The 14,195-nt window shown below is 45.5% G+C and overlaps 1 protein-coding gene across 1 annotated transcript in view; it reads left to right on the top strand.

Annotated features, from left to right (window-relative positions):
- Positions 1 to 14,195, top strand: part of AFAP1L1 (actin filament associated protein 1 like 1) — a 79,354-nt gene that overhangs the window by 52,368 nt on the left and 12,791 nt on the right. Inside the window, exons 3-9 of the mRNA XM_044454582.1 lie at positions 208 to 291; positions 1,383 to 1,480; positions 5,449 to 5,560; positions 6,709 to 6,807; positions 8,030 to 8,241; positions 9,258 to 9,437; positions 13,089 to 13,184. Of these exons, the coding sequence (XP_044310517.1) occupies positions 208 to 291; positions 1,383 to 1,480; positions 5,449 to 5,560; positions 6,709 to 6,807; positions 8,030 to 8,241; positions 9,258 to 9,437; positions 13,089 to 13,184 (881 nt within the window). The remainder of the gene's footprint in view (positions 1 to 207; positions 292 to 1,382; positions 1,481 to 5,448; positions 5,561 to 6,708; positions 6,808 to 8,029; positions 8,242 to 9,257; positions 9,438 to 13,088; positions 13,185 to 14,195) is intronic.

Raw genomic sequence — 14,195 nt, 5'->3', positions numbered from 1 at the left:
ATCATGAGGGTGGAAAAGATGTATTTCTGCACCCTGCCTGAGTTGAGAATGCTTTTGAACACTTTCTAGAATTCCCTGCAACATGTGGGGTTCCACGCCACAATGGAGAACGGGTTCACTGATGCCAGAAAGTTTGGAAGCCTCCGGTCTAATGCACTGTTTGATGCATTTCTCCCTGTTGCTGGTAATATCTTTTCTGCCTTGCAGGGAAGGATGTGAACTACATGTATATGAATACCGCAACCATACATAATGGCACTAGCTTTGTGGAGTCACTCTTTGAAGGCTTTGGTATGTACTGTCAACTGCTTCAGCTTCTTGGATCAGATTCCCCTTGCATTTGTGTGACCCTCATCTGCTGGGATTCATCCAGAATGAGTCCTGCACAATGAATCAGTGTTAATCGCCATTGCCCTATTCGTTGCATGATTCCCTAAACTTAAGGCGTTACTCTCTGTCTGTTCTCCATAATATTCCTCACAGAGAAAATCCATAAAATCCCTATTTTATTATTAAAAAAACCTTAACAAAACATTAAGAACTCCTCATACCTCTAGTATTTTGCAGCCTGTTGGCTTGCATAGCATTTTTGACTATGCAAATTAAGATGCCCCCCTTGATTTTTTAATTATTATTATTATGTATAAGCAGTTGAAATCAGGGTAGTTTCCATGGGGATTTGGCAGCCCTACTGTAACTCTCACATTTCTCAGTGCCTAAGCCTGCAATTTCATAAACACAGCCTGTCTTGCATACCCTGAAATCCTTCCCTTCACTCTTGTCCAGGTTGAGATTAGGGTTAACTAGGCCCTGTATTTGACATGCATGTTTTTATTTCTGAATGTGACACTTGATAAGTATCAGAGTGACAGCAGCTTGGGCAGGAGATTTAATCTCTTCCTCCCTGGCTTTGCCCTTAAAGCCACCCAAGGCTGTGTAGCAATGGGGACGGCATATAAAAACTTTAAATAAATAAATAAATAAATAAATAAAGACAATTGTTCCTTTGAAGTGGCTAGCTACACTGGGATATCTTCCATTAGCGTCCAGAACTTGTGGTAATGGCCAGCACCCCGGATTATTACTTTTTTCCAATTGCCCAAGAGCCTCTGGATGCAGGGTCATTTTCACAGTTGTAAAAGCCATATTCCAGAATATTCCATATTCACCCTGAGAGAAGAGATTGAAGGTTCCCCCAAACCTTATTTCCCCATCCTGCACAATGGCTCAGAAGCAGAGGACTTAACAGTGAATTTACAATGCCTTCAGGCAGTTGGAGGGGAGGAGGAAGCAAGGAATAGGCAAGGGGGGCTGTGATGCAGCAGGGAAACTGCATGCAAGGACTGCGTTGTTCAGTGCCTGGCTTCTCACCTTCCTCCCAGACTGTGACCTGGGCAACCTTCAGGATATGCAAGAAGATGATGGGGATGCCAAAGAAGGCATCAGCCTGGAGCTTTCAAGGAGTCAGTCAGCTAAAAGTGTAAGTTCTATCAATTTTGATTCCGTATTACCAAACGTACAAAACTGTTTCATTCCAGATCAGGACATTGGTCCCTCTAGCTCAGGCCTGGCTACAGTTTGTCCACCATGGAGACTTTGAATGGACATATTTGGCCTGTTTTCAAACTAAATCTGCCCATTCTGTGTGCTTGCTGCCAAACCATGATTTTAAAACATTTCATTTCCAGTAAAAATAAAATAAGTGAGCAGAGCGCAGTAGCACTGGAGGGGGCCGCACTGGAGTCACTAGGGGCCATGGTCCACACTGACTGGTCTATGCTGACTGGCCAAGTCTTATGAGGGTTTCACACTGGAGTTGTTCTCAGTGTTCCCTGGAAATGCTGGCAACTGAAGCCAGGATTTTCTGCAAGAAAGCATGTGCCTCACCCTTCCCTTCCCCCGCCACTGAATGCTGTAACGTACTTGTGGCGGAGTTGTCAGCTCCTTGGTTCTGCAGTATTTCTGCACAGTAGACCCTTTTCTGTCTACTGAGAAAAGGAAGAGGCATAGTGGGAAGTTAAGGGGTCTGGAGCACATGCACTTGATCCTGGGGTGGGCAACATATGGCCTTCCAGATAAGTGGCCTACAACTCCCATCAACCCTAGCAGCATAACCAATGGTGAAAGATTGTGGGAGCTGTAGGCCAAAGCATCTAGAGGGCCACAAGTTGCCTACCCTTCTGTAAAGCCTGCAAAATATGACCTACTATGCACACTACAGGGCACGTAACTTGGAGAAGAAACATAGAGACATTTCTTTCAGCTGCCTTATGTTGTTTCCAGGATAATGGTTCGATCAGAACAGACCAGGAAGGGACATGTGTATACGGGTGCCATCTTCTTTTCCATAAGCATTTCATTAGGCAGCATCCAACAGGTCATGGATGCTCTTGCTGAGTCTTCTGTGCCCCGCAGATTCCTTTCTGCAAGCAGCATGTACCACTCACATGAGGGAGATGTAGCGCTTCAGGGGACAATTCAAAACCAGCCTACAAGCCTTTTTCTAGAAGGAAGGAGGTTGGCATTACATGCAGAAGGGAGGTCTGCTGACTGATACCTTCCAAAAACAGGTGTTCCCATTTGTTTTATTTGTATTTATTTGTTTCATTCCTTTGCTGCCCATGGCCAAAGCTCTCTGGGTAGTTTCAGGGCTTTCTTTAGGAAGCACAAAATCTTCCTAGCTGGAGCAATGGATCTTGCTTGCACAATGGAATTAGTGGGACCCACCACTTCAGGAAGGGAATCAGCAGAAGGAAATTGGTGAAGGTGTGAGGATCCCATTGGATACTGCTCATTGATATAAAAAAATCCAAGGTGTACTTTTGACCTTGTTCCAGGCCCTATCAGGAATTAGTATTATATTATTTTGATTTATTAGATGCCTTTCCCAAAACTAAACAAAAAGGATTCAAAATGACTTAGAACAAAATTACAGTCACACTTTGGCTTTTGTGGGTTTAACTTTTGTGGATTTGATTATTCTCAGGTTTGCCACCAATAATTAAATAGGATTTTTTGGAGTTTTGCAGCCTACTGCAGAAAGTTATCACCACAGAGAGAGAAGATGCAAAGGGATAGAGAGGGAGGACCTCCAAATCATGACTTTTTGCCTCACCCATCCAGACAGAAATCCCTCTGGCATTTCCTTAGTGCAAAGAGGAGATGTTGATGAGTGAAAGGGAGGGCAGGAAATAAGAACACAAGAATGTAATCAAGGGGAGACTTGCTGGATCAGACCAAGATCTAAGAGGGAGTGAGAGAATCAATCCAGGACATGTACTAAGCATTAAGAGTTAAGATTGGGAGCAGGTAGAGATATTCACGGTTTTTCCACTTTTGTGGGGCTCCTGCAATCATAACACCTGTGAAGGTGGAAGGCTGACTGTAAAACATTCAAAATTTAGAAAGCTAAAACAATTTTCCACTAAATACAACCACTCCCAAAAAGTCAACTAAAACATTGGTGAGAACCATAAACAATTCAACAGATGCATTTAACAACCCATCCCATGGCATCAGAATAGAGGTAGGGCTTAATGTTAACAATATTGACATCAGATGGGCCTTGCTAGGGAATGCATTCCTTAATTGTGAGGCCAGAACCCAAGAGGTTCTCCTTCTGGTAGCTCTCCTTCAGACTTCTCTCTGAGACACAGATGAATGCAGGCTGAGACTGAAGAAAGACGACTTTTTTTCACAGAGCTGAAGGTAGTCTACAAAAGATGCTATTGTTTATGGTAGGTAAGCACAATATGTAAAATAAAACAATGGCCCACAGACTGAAATCAATCAATATAAATTCCAGTCTCCAAGGAAGGAGATGCAAGAGAATGTAGCAACCCTAGAACCATTGCACTATTTCTTATGCAAGAAAAGCGATGCTTAAGGTGTCCCAACAAAGAATTTTACCCTATATGGAGTGAGAAGTGTCCTGGATTCTGAAAAAGAAGAGGTATTAGTGATCATATTGGAAATAAACATTGGCTACTGAAACACAACAAAGAATTTCAGAAGAAAATCAGTCTACACTTTACGGACTACACCAAAGCCTTTTGCTGTATGGATCAAGAAGGTATGCAGAGTTCTAAAAGATATGGGTTTGCCTCAGCACTTTGTAGTATTGGTTTATAACATGTATCATGGACAAGGATCTACAGTTAGGACAGAATATGGAGACAGAAGGGTTTCTTATGGGCAAAGACATCAGACCAGGATTTTATCTCCTTATCTGTTCAGTCTGTACCCAGGACATATCATAAGGAAAGCTGAAAGCTTAGGATCAGAGGAAGAAGTAACGAAAATTGGCAAAAGACACATCAATAATTTTAAGATATGACGATGATACCATATTCCTGGCAGAAAGCAGTACTGAAATGACTCCTGATGAAAGTGAAAGAAGAATATGGTACTTGAGAAGAGCTTTGTAAATACCCTGGACCAACAGAAAGATGGACAAGTGGGTCCTAAATCAAATCAACCCAGAACTTTTCCTGGCAGCACAAATGACGAAACTAGAGCTGTTGTACTTTGGAGACATCATGAGAAGACAAGAGTCACTAAAGAAGACAATAATGCTAAGGAAAACCAAAGGCAGAAGAAGAGGAAGATCAACTATGAAATGGATCAGTTCCATAAAGGAGGCCATAGCCTTGAATTTACAAGAGCTGTTTGGTCAGAAGCCATAATGAGGGAAAATTTTGAACCCCTACCAATCCCTGCCCCCACCTTCCCACCAAGGGTTGGCTGTCTCTAGCCTAAAGGAAAGATTGATGGCTACTTGCCATATCTACAGAGAAAGGAAATAATTGACCTGGTTCACATGTAATACTAGGCCACGCTGGATTAATTAGCCTATGGGCTGTAATAGACTTAACCAAGGATCTTTTAACCCTTGCATAAGCCAATTCACTCAGGTATGGATGACAAACCACAGGGTCCATCCACCACAGCTTGCATATTCCAATGGTGGCTTGTCTGTGGCACGAAGGTCCTTAGGTTAATTAACCATGGTGGCTTAGCAATATGTGTGAAGCAGTCCTCTGCAGAGAAGCCCACAAGTTGCCCATGTCATCCTGATGGGATTGGTTCCTGAGGGGCGAACCACTTAAAGTGAACAGCACTCTTCAGAGGTGCATGTAATTAGATCTCTGTGCTCCCAGTTGATGCTCCAAGGCTCTTCCAGATTTGCAGTCAAGACTGTGTACCTCTTTACTTGCCCTTTATTGACTCCGGGATACTGCTGTGTATAAAACATGCAAGTTCTCCAGCCCACATCGGTCCTCAGTTGGTCCTCAGTCAGACACAGGAGCAGAGGGCGAATGGCATGACCAGAAGACTTAGAGGAGTTTCCCTGCATGAGCATATCCAGTCATGTATAAAGGCGAATGGCCACAACTGAGCATGATCTTGGTTGTCCATGCCAACTTCCTAGTTTTTGTGTCCTCACAGGTTTCTGGGGAGCCACCTCCGCCATTGCCCACCACTCCGCCTCCTGAAGATTACTACGAAGAAGCCCTGCCACTGGGCCCAGGCAAAGCCCCCGAGTACATTACATCCCACAGTAAGCCTCACTGGGGCTGGGGAGGGAGAGAAGCAGCCGTCTGGGTTTTTGCCACCGCTATGCATTCTGGTGCTCCCATATCAGCCTAAGAAAATAAAGGCTCCTCCCAGGTGTCTGACAAGTGACAGACTTTATAATTTATAAGCTGCAGGGAGGGAAATGGCAGGGGGAGGGGCTGTCACACTCCTTTTCCTGCTTCCTCACCCATCTGTCTCACTCACAGATGTCACAAGCAGTTGTTTGCTTGGGCTTGCCTGAAAATATACCAGTAAACCCTGCGTGGCAGGAATGTTGGAGGGCCTGGCTAAGAACAATCTGTCTTTCTCCCTTTCCGTCTCTCGCTCTCCACCCCCTCTATCTCTGTCTCTGCCTCTCAGCTTGTCTGGGGGATTAGGGGAAGGTGGGGAAAAGATCCTTAACACCTGCTCTGGTTCCTCTGAATTTGAATAAACACTGAGGCTTGTGGCCCTCTGCAACAGCTTCCTGGGACTTGAAGGCAAAAAGGGAATGCAACTCTGGGAGCTGGGTGTCCCTTGGCACCAGCACCATGAGCAACATCTGGATCAAAAGAGGCCTGCTATGCATCCAAGGCTTCAGGGAAAGTCCTCCCTTGAAAAGTCCCCCGAAAGACAAGGGCTGGAGGCTGTGCAGAGGAATAGAGGAAAGTGGGGTTTTGCATGGGTGTCAGTATGGCTTATAGTTTGAGCTCTGGTGGGATATAAAGGACAACCAGAATGCAGAGGCTCAAATGTTTGGCTTGTAAGGCCTGTGTCTGGAGGTGTGGTAACCCTTCCTAGCAGTGTCTGTGACCTGGAGGAGGTATCAGGAAAGGTGTCAAAAAAACTTTTCCTAGGTCAAAGGTGTGAAGGATGCCAAAGATGCCCCTTCTTCGGTGGGCTGTGGTGTTGGGTGACCACAGGGGAACTGGCAGGGGAGAGTCAGGGAGAGGACTTGGCTGTTCAAGTCCGGTTGATGCCTCTTCTCCTTGTCTCTTGTCTGACTTGAGTAAAAGCTTTCCTGCGTCATCTATTAGAGTTCACCAGATAACAGAGCCCATTTCTGCCCCACCACCTCCCCCAGTGTCAGCCACACGCTGCGTTCCTTGATGCATGTTACGGGCTGAAATGTCCCACCTGCTTTCTGTGCAGATAGCTCCAGTCCCCCCAACTCAATAGAGGATGGCTATTACGAGGATGCTGACAGCAACTATCCTGTCACCAGAATGAACGGAGAACAAAAAAACTCCTGTAAGTAGCCATGCAAAGGTCTGTGCTCTGCAACTTCAGAGCCAAGGTGGCAGTGGTGGGGGGATAAAACCTTGTAAAATCCTCAAGAGTACTGAGCAGAGCAGTTGGCCCAGGGAACTGGGAAGAATGCAGGAAGCAAAAGGATATCACAAGTCTTAACCACCACATCTCTGTTGAACTGGGCCTCTGTGCTTAGCAGGGAATAATAAATGAAGAGGGCAGAATCTTCTTGTTCTCATGGTATAACACAACTTCCTGCGCCTGGTTCCTGCCAGATGTCTTGGATTTCAACTCCCATCAGCCCCAGCTGATGATATTTTATAGTCCAAACCATCTGACAATTACCAGGTGGGGGAAGGTTTCTTCAGCCAATGTTGACAGTTCTCTGTTAGCCTGTGCCAGCTTTTCTCAGTCTATTGTACAGCTCCCATCATTCCCAGCCAGCACCAGGATGGGAAAAGCTGGCCTATGGTAAGATTAAGAAAATTGTTCAGTACTGTGGGCTGCATAGATGGGGGTGCAACCAATGTGCGTGTTTTTGCACATTCAATTTTCAAAATTCCCATTCAAAAGCTGTGGTGGTATAGAAACTTATTCCTTAAACATTAAGGCTAGGAGAAGAGAGGGTCGGGAGCCATATGTGAGTTCCACCTTTGCACTGCCTGCTCTTAAAATGGTGACCAAACTATACCCAATGATTTAAAAAGCAGCATTTTACCATACAGAAATCTGTGCCACCTTCCTAGAGGTTGCACAGTAGCTTAAGTCTTTCTTGCATCCCTATAAGAATTGCATTAGTTGGAGGCAAGGCATTTAGAGAAAAGCTGTAGCTATGCTGAAGTTGAATTATATAATTAAACTGAACTCTCCACTGAACCACAGTAGTAGTTTTCTTTTGACTAGAAGAACTTAATCGGGAAAAGCACAGCAAAAGGTTTGAGCTTTTGTAAATTTAAAGCAGTGCATATACAAAAACCAGGCTACAGTTTACTGAAACATGTTAGCAAGCATGTGCCTGTTTAGTTTATGGCAGTCTGGCTCCAGCTGAAGTAGAATGCATGCCTGCAGATGCATCAGCCTTCCCAGCCCGGCACCCTCCAGGTACTTTGGACCACCACCACAGAAAAACCGGTACTGTGCTAGATGGGTGAAGGCACTAGGCAGTGTTTTCCATTCCTGTGATGGTGACAGCAGCATCCTGGGTGACCCTGCTTTCTTGTAGACAATGACTCCGATGCAATGAGCAGCTCCTATGAATCTTACGATGAGGAGGAGGAGGATGGGAAAGGCCAGAGGTTAACACATCAGTGGCCGTCAGAGGAAGCTTCTATGAACCTAGTAAAGGACTGCAGGATTTGTGCTTTCCTGTTGCGCAAGAAGCGCTTTGGGCAATGGGCCAAGCAGCTGACAGTCATCAAGGACAACAAACTGCTGGTAAGTGAGTGGCTTGTGGAAAGCCAGGCTGTGCATGTGTAGAAGAGCCAGGAATGTTTTGGAGAGGAAGGGGAAGGTCCCCATTAATGAACCCAAGGTGGTTCAGGACCAGTTTCTTTTGCATCCCTGAGCATGATTAGGGAAGGCCTACTCTTCCAGGGACTGGCATTGGCTGGTAGATTGACTACCTAAGAAGGGAAAAAAGAAAGGAGCCATTGGGTGACACAGGTTCAGAAGCTGCATCTCGCAGGCCAGATCAGAGAAGTGGTGCACTAGCTATGTGTTGCAGACCTTCAGCATGATAGGTCAAAAGTAGCATTTTTGACACCTCCTTCCGCTTTGTGTATAGCTGGGCTATAAACAACCCTATGTGTACTTTGTTATTACATGACATTTTATATGCCATGTGTGGAGTTGGCTAAATCCTTTCCAAACTGACATTTTTGTGCTGCAATTCCATTGCTTCATGCAGTTCCAAATGGAAACATACACTGGGAATTCTCCTTGTTGGGGAGGGGGATCTGTTTTGATGATGATCTAGAGTGGTGCAAAGGCCAACCACCCCACTCACTGCTTTTCGGATCCCCATCCCTCTGGAAGTCCCATCTCCTCGCACACATCTGCATGTACTATCTGGTTTGTCCTCAAGCTAAATGTAAAAGCTTTGAGACTACTAAGATCTGGGTATTTCTGTATCTTTTTGGTTCTGCTTGTAAAAAGTCTCAGCCTGATTGCTGTATCTGAATGATTGTCAGGAGTGAGCAATTTGTGGCCCTCCAGATGTTTTGGCCTTACAACACCCTTGAGCCCTGTCCAATGGTGAGAGATCATGGGAGTTGTAGGCCAAAATATGGGAGGGTTTACCTCTTAAGGAATGGGAATTCCTGAACATTTCTTTTATACTAACCTCCCCCACGAACACTCCCCCCCCTTCCTGCTTACTTTTACCAGGCTCAGAAAGCTGTGAAAGGCCCTACTTGATTGTATGCGGAATTATTCTTTCTTCCCAATGCTAGTGCTACAAAAGCTCCAAGCACAGACAGCCCCACCTTGAGGTGCCCCTGAGCGTCTGCAACGTGGTCTATGTGCCAAAGGATGGCCGCCGCAAGAAGCACGAGCTACGCTTCTCTCTGCCCGGAGCCGAAGCCCTTGTGCTGGCAGTGCAGAGCAAAGAGCAAGCGGACGAGTGGCTGAAGGTACCCAACCTGGCAACCTCAGGGAAGCATAGCATGGCACACCCTCCCAGTCCCTTCTTTTCCCATGACCCATTTCCCCTACTTTAAGAAGCAAAGCGAAACAATACCCTGCATGCAGCATGGCTCTCTTGCACTTCGAGATGAACAAGAGTAGCCAGTCCTGTGGGAAAAGCCCTGTTATCTCTACAGGGGAGGGGGCTTTCCTACCAGCCTTCTTATCAAGGCCGCCCGGGCCTGCAGCGCCAGCTGTGCAGAGAAAGCACCAGCCAGGAGGGCAGATCCTTTCCCCCCTGCCCCACAGTCCTTGTCTGGAATTGCATGGCAGCTTGGGAGGAGCTGTTTGTTTACCCACCCCCACTCTTTCCTGCTTTTGTTCTGAAGCAGGGCAGATTGTGTAGGAGGCTGAGAGATGATTAAGTCACCAACCCAGCCAGCCTGGGAAAGGTGGAATGTTAAGCGTTACTTGATGGCATTGTCTCCCCTCCTCTCTGTGCCCCGCCTGCCCCCTTTGGACTCCTTAGGCCTACCTAGGGATGGGGGTGGGGATTTCTTTCCTAAATGTGATGCCTGGCTTCTTGGAGGAAAGGTGAGGTTAAAAAATAATAAATGCAATCCCTTTATATATTACTCATTTTTCAAACAATTGAGGCCCGCCTTTCTTCCGAGGAGTTTCTAGGTGGCCTTTTCCCTCCTACCCCGACTTTATCCTGAGAACAACTCTGTGAAGCAGGGTAGGCTGAGAGAGACTGACTGGGCTCCCATGGATGATGACACAGTTGACAAAGGATGTTAGTCACCCGGTGAGCTTCATAGTTGGGATCTGAATGTGGTTCCTCCTGGTCCAAGTGTGACACTCTAATTGTGAAAGCTGAAACAGGAGTGACGGCCATCGTTCACACACCCACCCAATCGCATATAAGACAAGGAGTGAGGCATCTCAGGATAAATGGAGTTCAAAGGAAAGGAACACGGCGCCTCTCTCTTATTCTTCTCCATCTGTGGCCACAGCACTTTTCCCTGTTCCCAAGTGCAATAGCAGAAGTGAGCCAAGAACTGAGGAAAGTGGCTGGAACAATGGGCTAAAGAGGCTTTAGGCCTGGGAAAAGGGAGAGTTCTGTATCCATTTTCTGGACATTCTTCTTATGGTTAAAGTAGCACATAGCCCCTTCCCATTTAAAATGTTAACAGGGCAGATGGCCATCTCTGGTTTGGGCCCTTACATTTTTAAGAATTGTTAAGGAAAGGGCTTTATTTATGAGCTCAGGAGTCCTCTCATGGCAGTTGGTGGGTGCTTTATGTAACCTCCTCCCCCCAGGACTTTCCAAGCACTTTTGTAGCTTTTTTAGATCAAGAAAAGTGTAGTTTTAATTGGAAATGGCAAAAATGAACCAGAAAGAGAAGCGTGTATATTTTGTAATTATGCTATACTAAAGCATCACCTTATGGTTGTGTAAAGGAACATATAGAAAGGCAGAGAAAGAAAAACTGGCAAAAACACATGTGTAAAGGAACCCATATTAATCCGGAAACTTTGTAGAGTGCAGATTAAACACCTTCTGTAGAGAAGCCCAAAGAAAGTTATTTTCTGTCCCACAAGTATGATTTCCTTTTCCAGAGAATCCAAGCACTCGTCCATGTATATGGCCATGTTTGTTCAAGATTGTAACTGGCCTCCAGGGCAGGATTATTGGGGATGCATTATTGCTGAAATAAAGAGGCTGTCTGAAACATGCCAATGGGGACCTAGAGGAAGGGAAATACTCTGTGGGTTAACTCTGTTTTGTGGGGCATCCCCCGTGGGTAATTCTTGTTTAGCAGGAACAAGTAGGAAGGAATGTTAGAACGTGGTCCTGACGCTAACGTCTGGCCTGAAAACTCTCTCCGAAGTAAAAGGAAGTTCTGTTTTTGGAAGAGGAAAATGCCCTCTTCTTAAGAAGACAAGAATAGCCCTGCTGGATCTAAGCAAGGTTGTCCCTATTCTAGGAGTTCTGACTAACAAAATTCCAGCAAGATACCTCTAGAATGTCTGTATTAAGGAATGAAGGACACCGCTCTCCTCTGTTAGTGGCCTTTTGGGTATTCAGCTACTGTGGCTAGAGCCTTCCTTTTACAAGGCAGCTTTCCTTCTTTGTCCGTGTAAGCCAGCAGTCGCCGCCTTGTTTTATGGCAGTGATTGCTTTTCTAGTGCTGAAGGTAAACTGGAACAACATGGTGGTAGTTCTGTGCTTTTGTGTTCTACCATGGATAGTGGGTGGTGTTAACTCTCTGGAAGATGGCCAGTGGATCCCTCCAGCTCAGCTTTGTGGCTCAAGGTGGTGCTTTTGTTTGTTTGCTTGCCAGGTGTGTCTTTTGCACCAACATTTCCAGGCTCTGACAGTCATATCTCTTGCTGGGATTCATGCTGCTTGGGAGATTGAGCTGGAAGAAGTACAATAAATGTATAAACTAAGTTGTGTTTATTAGAATTTGGAGTACAGGGATTGAAGAGTTTTCATGTACTTTGTAGTTCAGTTTATTTTCTGTCTTGGCAGAGCAAGTGTTCCTTGGCTTGACTACTGTCAGGAACATCGGCTGTTAAAAACCTCTGTTCCTCCCTGTTTTCTTGGTTGTTTTTAGAACAGTGAATTCTTGCCCTTGGTGCATACAGTACTGCCTCCGAGCCCTCCCACCCTCCGGGCCTGCCATGCAGCTCTTTATGTCCTCCCTTCCTCAAAATGTTGAATGTTCAGCTGGCACTGATCCAGCGGACAGTATTTTGGCTGAACCCAGCTTGCTCCTGAGAAACTGTCTCCTTTGAAATAAAATACCTGAGTAGGCTAAGCCTGTTATGATACCTGATGATAAGCTAGGGCGGGAAATGGGTGTGCTGAGGAACGAAAGGAGAAGCAGCTGCAGCCGTCTCATACCTCCAGTCCTAACTGGAATCTCCCTTTAAAAATGTGGCAACAACTTTCGGTGAAATGATGGAGAAACTATAGAAAGAGGCTCTGGATTGACCAGATGTTAATGAGCCTTTGTGATCTCTGTCTCTGTCTCTCTCTTTCAACTACTGATTGAGTTAAATGAGGGCCAAAAGCTAAAACTGGCCTTGTTTAGTTCAGAGATAGCTAACATCTGTATTTCCAGATGCTTATTTTTCAACACTATCTACAAAGGGGAAGTCTGCTATGCAAATTGACCTTGTCAGGTGTGGCCAGGCTCCATATAATTAAGTATCAGCTTAATGCAGAGAAGGGTTCCCCATTTATGGAGTACATCTACTCTGAAATACAGAACCCTGAAGAGAAGTGTAAAATTATGGCATGAATTGATTCTTAAGGCTGAGCACATCTTTTTTTCTTTTTCTTACAAGAGAAACTATGGGCAAACTATGATTAAAATTTGATAGAATTCCCCAAGATCCATATAATATAACTCCTGGAGCCAGCTGCTAATTGACCATCCATAACTTTAAGGAAAGAAAAGTCCTTTACAGGGGAAGAGTATAATGAATCTGTTGTTTTGTCCCTTCTGTAAGGTAACTGAGACAGGATGAGACATCTGCGTGAACGCCATTGCAGAATATTCTGACATGCCATATGCTCTTTTGTTATAGCTAAGGGATTTATCAATGTTTTCAGTGCTTTCATACACAGGGCTGTCCCCCTACAGGTGATAAAGGAAGCAAGCAGTCCCAATGGAGGCGGACTGAGTGGAACTGAAGTTCCTACATCTCCAATGCTTACATGCAAGATGGACCAAGACAAGGTAGCTTCTTTGTTTTTCACTGGGCAGGATCTTGTGACCCTTAGCTAGCCTGCCCCCTGCACTGCGCCTAACAATTGGACACAGTGGGGGTCCTGAGGTGCCTCCTCCTTTCTCTTCCCCCTTGGTCCTCTGCTCAATATCCTGTGGGGAAGATAGCTGCCCAAAAGCATCCAAGCAGCTCCCTGCTGCTGATCCCAGTGGAGGGGGTGCCTGGCAACCCCTCTTGGACAGGATCAGCAGCATGGAGATTAGCCATGCTCTGCTTCTTCAACAAGTGTGCAGCCTCATCAACCCCAAACAGGACCTGGAGAAGTGGGAAGCCAAAGATAGCTGCTTAAAATGCCAGTTGGGCAGCTGTCATCAGAGTCACTTGCCCAGAGCACTATGACTTTCTGCTGCTATTGTCAAGCATTTCTGGAGACTCTGGGGCTTCACATGAGCTTGTTGTAGCATCCAGGTTTGTCAATCCTAGTGCAGCTGAGGCTCTTCTCCTACCCCTGCTTATGCAACATAATAGTTACATAACAAACTGTTTTTGCATTCTTGCAAAGTAAAATTTTACTTTACTTTACTGGGAAACCCCAGGAATTTGGCCAATGGGTTGTAACACCAGTGATAGAACCACGTTATGATACTATGTATGAAACTCATTCAGAGAAGGAAAAATCTGCTAGAAAAGACACCATCCTCTAACCTGCTTTGTTTTGAGGGGAGTAATCTTCCTTGGGAGGGTTTGAGACAAAACGCTACAGGAGATGTGAGCATTGGCTAATAAACTGCAGCACTGCAGATACTGCAACCCAGCAGCTGACCCACTATCCATGTTAAAAACAAAGAGATTTTGGCTGCTATTTTGGATATTACCAGGGCTCACTTCCTTTGGTGAAGCTCTTGGCTCAATGAAGGCAGTTGGGGGAGCTGTCCTATGGCCTCTAAGCAGCATATAAGAGGCCATAGGATAGTTCCAGTTCTCCCATCTGAGGCCAGAGGCAGCACTTCAGCCTCAGCAGG

This window comes from Varanus komodoensis, unplaced genomic scaffold (assembly GCF_004798865.1).
Source record: "Varanus komodoensis strain SLA01 unplaced genomic scaffold, ASM479886v1 scaffold7_3, whole genome shotgun sequence".
NCBI lineage: Eukaryota > Metazoa > Chordata > Lepidosauria > Squamata > Varanidae > Varanus > Varanus komodoensis.
The sequence above is the reverse complement of the archived record's forward strand: the minus strand, read 5'-3'. Positions and strand labels throughout refer to the sequence as shown.